The 6,943-nt window shown below is 38.9% G+C and overlaps 1 protein-coding gene across 2 annotated transcripts in view; it reads right to left on the reverse strand.

Annotated features, from left to right (window-relative positions):
* The window catches only part of arhgap36 (Rho GTPase activating protein 36), a 55,148-nt gene that overhangs the window by 15,435 nt on the left and 32,770 nt on the right, over positions 1-6,943 (reverse strand). For both annotated transcript variants that reach the window (XM_034857121.1, XM_034857122.1), the window contains exon 3: positions 529-597. In XM_034857121.1, coding sequence (XP_034713012.1) covers positions 529-597 — 69 coding nt within the window. The remainder of the gene's footprint in view (positions 1-528; positions 598-6,943) is intronic.

Consider the following 6,943-nt stretch of genomic DNA (forward strand, 5'->3'; position numbering starts at 1 on the left):
CCCCCCCCCCCCCAATCTTTCCTACCCGCTTCAGGGTCCTGGAGAGACTGCAGATTGCAGACGATCAACTTCTCAGCAGAGTGGATGACGCTGGTCTGCAGTGAGGCACACACTGAGTTTGTTTTTGAATTTGTGGGTGACCCAGTGACTGTCGAGGGAGTTTGTGTCCGCTCATTAATCAGTTTATGTTGTAACAACGCAAGAAAAGACGCAAAGACAATGAAAACACAAACGCCTGACTCACTGAAGGCAGTCTGCAGCCATGAGCCACTTGTACTTTATAAACACAGTATTTCAAGTATGTGAGACCATTAGCGGTAAAAGCCACTGGACGTCAACGGCGGCGATGCTTTCTAACGGGCAGAACAGGCAGAAAGGGGACATTATGACTGATGATCATCTTTACTGAGGCAACCAGAGTGTGTGGGTGTCGGGTCACGCAGGGACGAAGCACAGAGGAGACAAACTGTGGTCAGAGATGGTTTCAGGGTTTAACCACACGTGACCGTGTTTGTGCGATGAACTCACCTCGCTCTTTCTTTTCCTTTGAAAAGGAGTCAAACTTCCTGCGTAGAGATTTTCTCCGTTTGTGTATTTCTGTGAGAGAAAAACAAAAAGTCAACATGAATAAAGTTGTTAGTGATGCTCAAGAATGTGTGAACATTGAAGATTATTTGTTCAGACATGGCTGTTTTTCATTTATTTCGTCATGTACGTAAGTGCGTATATAGCCGCTCTGTGTAGTTCCATGTGAATTTGCAAATATAGATACACACGCACACACACACACATTTTTCTTTTGTGCTTTTTATCAGCCTTAAATTAACTTCAATATAAAAATGTAAACTCAATCATCACTTCTTTCTCTGAAAAACAAACACCGCCCTCATTCCGACCTTCTTTCTCCGTCCTCAGCTCTAAGAATAGAGCGCACCATTTCAATAGACCTGGTTTGTTTGAATAGCCCTTTGCTCCAAACTAGCGCCACCCCACACATGAAAGACAAAACGTAACTATTTTAAGTGTGAGACAAAAATTGAGAATAGCAGTTAGTTAAAAAACTATATTTAAGAGCGTGATTAAAAGGGAAAAAAAACATGTTTTAAAGACTTAACATCCAATTTAAATCCCCTTTTGCAGTGTCCAAATCAAATGTATAGTTAAGTTTAAAAAAGATTAACAAATGCAAGGTTTTTCCAGAGCTTTCAATCACATCCCACAGTCCTCTTCAGGTGATGGGTTTCGTTTAAATGCCCGGGAGATTAGATTACCTAAATTATCTCCATGACTACTGAGCAAATTCCCTCAGCTAAGGAAAACCATGATGTGGTTGAAAGCTCAGGAAAATGCTGATTAGTAGCCGTTCAGTTATGTTCCCTTTTTAAGGCACACTTTGTTTGTGGTGATTTGATTTACACACATTAATACAAATCACATTGAAGAAATATAAAATGCATGTATTGGTGTATTAGTAGAAAAAGAAAAAAGGAGTTATTAAGAAAAAGAATGAGTGTTTCCTTTCATTTAAATATAAAGTCTTTTAGTCATTCAGGTGAGGAAACGGCGACAACAAGAATGAATGGAACAATTTCCCAAAGTAGCCTATTCCTCAGTTACTCATGGTGTGTTTGAATAAATCCTAACAAATGACACGTTAGTTCTCCTGTGTTTGTGCGTGGAACTTACAGTTCATGAGTCCATGCTACTTACACACGCCCGTCCACGTTGAGCAGTCTCAGTTGTTTTTAAAAAAGCAGCTGAAGACACAATTGCTTTTGTTTCATGTTGGTAACTTTGGGCTTTTAGTCTTCTAATCCTTTTTTTTGTAAAGAATCTTTTGGGGCTTTCCCTGTATCCAATAGTGACCGTGGATAGACAGGAAAGGGGGAGAGAACGAGATGGGATGGCACGCAGCAAAGGGCCGCAGGTTGGATTCCAACCCGGGCCGCTGCCAAGGACTCAGCCTACATGGGGCGCACGCTCTTACTGGGTGAGCTAGAGGTCGACCCCTAATCTTTCACCTTCACTGGTATTTCATCTATTTTTGCTTGTTTATATTCCGTTTTGACCCTACTTTATTTTAACAAATGTTTATCACGTGAAGCACTTTGTGCCTTTATCTGTAAAAGATGCTACATCAAATACATTTATTAGAACAAAGTTACAAAGCATATCTCAGACATAATAGACATAAACCACAAAACAACAGCCTTCTTACTGTGTGACACAAGAGCGTTCCATGAAACCAAAAGATATAAAAGCATAAACGTTTCCCATGTGGGGCATGGAATTTGCAAAGTGCAATTATATTTCAGTGTGAAATCCACAATTGCTGACATTTTGTGCATTCCTGCATCCATTTTGTTTGGTGTTTTTTCCCTTGGGGATTACTAGCCAAGCACTGGCAATATTTACATCAACACTGGAGTTGGATAGCAGAAAATACTATTGTGTTGTAAATCCATGTTTACAGTACATTTAGTGGCTAGTGTTTTGTGTGGGCACTTGTTGTAGCAGCAGCAGTTCTATGTGGGTCTGGTTTAATGGTGTGTGTGTGTGTGTGTGTGTGTGTGTGTGTGCTACGTTTCGGTTTTACGAGCTCTTACATCCTGCTCCTCTGACCGGGTTTATGTGGAAGAAGCCATTGTTTGGGTTACTTAAGCTGCTGTTTAGAAATCACTAATGCAACATTGTGCCTTTTCCTATTAAGGAATGATTGGAGTTCCCTGCATCCAAAATCATGCCGTCTAGAAGATTTAGGATTCTGAAGATGGAAATTCTTTGCTTAATTCCAGCTTTATCACATAATAACAGCAATTTAAAAACAGTAAGGGAAAGAAAGGGTATTTGTATCCATGTCAATGTGTGAGAACGTACTTGTACGTATGTGTGTGTATGTGTGTTTATGCAGGGATAAAAGGGTCAAATTCTCATGACTGCAGGAAATTAAGGTTTATTTCCAAAGCGCACGGGCCCTCCCATCACACACACGCCAACTCCAGCTAAGGCTAATCCCTTATTGTGTGTGAGGGTGCATATGTAGGCTATTCGTAGGCTTCCAGGAATCACAGACTTGGATGTTTTCCTGTAATTTTAAACTACCATTTGTTGTTGGCGGAAAGTTTTGCATCATTATTACAGGATCACACATTGCACAAAATTGTCAGAATCGAGCACTTGAAGATGTGTCACAATTTAATTTTTCTACTTCTATTTAAAGAGAGATCATTACATTCCTCATGCACTATCTTGTCTAGAACTACAACTAGTTATTGTTTTTATTGTATCTATTGCCCATAGTGACATCTTCAAATTGCATGTTTTATCCAACCAACTGTCCAAAATCCAATATTTCATTTACAGTAATATAAAAAAGATAAAAAAGCAGCAAATCCATAATATTTCAGAAGCCAGAAAGCAAAGAAAATCTGGCAGTTCACTTTAAATGATTACTTGATTATGAAAACACGTGCTGATCGTCTACTCAACACATTGTTCCGGTTATAGGCAGGACTCTTGAAAAAGAGGCTTTCCTGTTATAAGAAATAAAGTAAATGCAACAAATGGAGGTTAAGGGAAGAGAACCAAAGTGAGAGAAAGTTGAAGACGGAGAGATGGGAGAGCAAGTTAGTTTGGAGTCCCTGTGGAGCAGGGATTCAGAGAATGGGGCATGAGAAGGAACTCTGGAAAACACCAAATAAGAGAAAATCAGTCTCTCAACTACTGACACGTTTCACAAAGAATTCACTGGACTGCCAATGGAAGCAACAAACACACTCGTGCACAAAAACCTGCCCACACACACACACACACACACACACACACACACACACTCAAACTGGGGTGGAAGAAGTGTTCAGATCCTTTACTTAAGTAAAAGTACTCCCACCGCACTGTGATGCTACTTAAGTAAAAGTATGCAAGTATAATCAGGAGTACTCAATAGGCCTGCATGATTATTCGTGATAAAACCTTGATCTCAATTCACCCTGTTTACGATCTAAGTTTTAAATAACTTTGATTTATTTATTTTTTTAATGACTTTGATTCTCATCCTGCTTGCTTGCTCTGGAGGGAACTACTAGAACTGTTGGGTCCTTGTAAATTATGTGGTCTAGTGTGGTCTAGACCTCTATCTGTAATGTCTTGGAATAACTCTTGTTATGAATTTATACTATAAATAATATTGAATTGCATTTAATGTTACGACCCAACGGCATCACAAACGCTTCAACTTTCTTCTGTGAGTTTTAAACAAAGACTGTATGAAATAGGTTTTAAAGCGCTCCCCAGCCCTGCAATGCTCTCCCTAGTCCTCATTGAAGCCTCTGTGTTTACAGGCTTGTGGTGATGGCCGCTGTGCTATAGCTGCCAAAAAAAATCTCTGTTTGGTACTACAAATGTGTTTTGTCCTGGTAAAAACAAATCGTGGCAGAGAATTGTGATATCAATTCTAAGCAATAAAATCGAGATTGATATTTCCCCCTGAATTGTGCAGGCCTAGTATTCAATGCAGAAAAATGTCCCCTGTGTCTGTTTCTATTATATATTTAATCGTTGGATTAATCTGATGATTATTTTCTACATGAATCGATTGATTGATGGCATTGATTGGCATGTACAGATTCTAGTGGCACCTTCACAAGGTTTGTTTTGTCTAAGCAACAGTCCACCCCTCAACATTATTACCGGTACTAATACACTACAATTATTATTATTATTGAAAGGAAAAGCAGCAAATCATTTAAGAAGCTGGAGTCATTAAGTGATTTAATATGAAAAATGATTTAAAAGATCAACATTTTCACCAATTAATTTTCTCTGTAATCAATTAATTGTTTCAGATGTACTTGTTTAAACTCCTGGGGAGTTTAATTAAAACACAAGATCATATTTTATAAGCTCTCTGTATGTTTTGTACGTGCAACATTACCTTCTGAGGTTGAGTAGAAGTAGAAAGTGGCTCAAAAAGATTCAACTAAAAAGTACAAAAACCTTGTGTAAAGGCACATAGTTAGATTCCACCAAAGCACTCACATGCCAGCACTTGGGGCCATGCATGAACATGAATGTAAAGACATATTAAAGTAGAGTGGGCTTGTACAAAGAAACTGGAGAGGTTTTATTGCAGTTGCAGCGGTAAGAGGCCAATAGACAAAGAGGGGGAAAAAAGAAAGAGGACAAAGTGAAAAATAAAGAGAAGCTAAGACTGCAGGAAGCATTTTTACGATGAAGACGGAGAGAGAGAAAGAGAGAGAGAGAGAGAGAGATATGGAAACATCAAAAGAAACAGTAGGGCAGAAGAAGAAACCGGGAGGGGAGCGCGGCGGGAGGTGAATCTGAGACCATGACGGACTGCAGAGATTTCAACCCGGGGGAGAAACTGAGGACCAACGTTCCCACACTTCCTCACAGAGCACGTTGTATAATCAAACTGTTCCTGCAGTAATATCTAATGGCATGGTTTAACTGTCAGACAGATAAATATCTCTGGGTGCGGTAACAGTCACATTCGCCGTTTTTGTTCCACTTTAAGCTTTTATGGGACAGCACCAGACTTACGAGCATCACACGTGTCTGAGATCTGCTCTAAGTTAAAGCTTTTCATTGGCAAATCTATGCATCAGGAGACAGAAAGGACACATTGTTTGTAAGTCTCTGATAGATTATGCTAACATTTTAGCATATCCCTAGTTGAACTTTTGTGGTGTTTACTGTTAGATTATATGAGAGTATTAACTGATCAGGACGGGGGAGATGTAGGTGTTACAGTATAGAGGAAAGACGCTGGCAAAATCAAAAGAATTTAAAACAAAAAAACTGAATAGAAAAGTAAAATAGTGGCAGGGTTAGTTCAGTTGGTAGAGCAAGCGCACAAAGTTAGAGGTTTACTCCTTGACACGGTGGCCGCGGGTTTGACCTGTGGCCCTTTGCTGCATGTCATCGCCCCCCCATCTCTACCCTTTCATGTCTTTATCTGTCCTGTGGAATTAAAAGCCTAAAATGCCTCGAAAAAGGAAAATGACTATGTCCCACTTGATACATACTGTATATTGATGCCTATATTCGTTTTTGGCACATTAATTTGTATCAATAGTCCAACCCTTAATATTATTACTGGTACTAATACAATACAATTATTATTATTAAAACAAAAAGCAGCAAATAATTTAAGAAGGTGGAATCTTTAAGGGATTTTATATAAAAAATGACTTAAAAGATCAACATTTTAACCAATGAATTTTCTCTGTGATCAATTCATTGTTTCAGTTGTACTGGTTGGGGAGATGTTGGGGAGTTCAATTATCATCCAAAAAATCTTCCTGATTATTCCATCTGGAATATGTGGAGATATTTGGGAAGTCTACTACCCGAACTTGCTTGCAGGAAGCCAAAGACAAAGCAGTGAACGGTAAATTATTTACTTGTGTTTTCCCACGAATACTAGCTGTATAATTAAACCCTGACCAGATGGAAGAAGAGAGTATATATGTTTCCCTAAAGATAAAGAAAAGATAACAACAGAATGAAATACGACAACTTCCCACAAATGAGAAGGACAGGGACAAGTGGATGTCTCACAGGATGTAAATTGCTCTGAGTCACTAACTTGTTTCCGTGTCTTGTCACTTGAAGACTCATTTATTACCACAGATTCCCTTAAGACCCTAATATTAAACCAAGTCTTGACCCTAAAAACCTTAAAATTTTACATTGTAAGGACCTGTTTTTTTTCCCAAAATGTAATTATGTCCTCGCAACATGAGTAAAACACATTCACACAGGCCCAACATCCCATGACTCCAACACTAAGTCATATTAAGAAACTGGTGTTATGTATGTATGCCAGTACTGTGTGTAAAAATCTATATACAGTGGGTACGGAAAGTATTCAGACCCCTTTAAATTTTTCACTCTTTGTTTCATTGCAGCCATTTTCCAA

The sequence above is a fragment of the Etheostoma cragini genome, chromosome 19 (genome assembly GCF_013103735.1).
Source record: "Etheostoma cragini isolate CJK2018 chromosome 19, CSU_Ecrag_1.0, whole genome shotgun sequence".
Lineage (NCBI taxonomy): Eukaryota > Metazoa > Chordata > Actinopteri > Perciformes > Percidae > Etheostoma > Etheostoma cragini.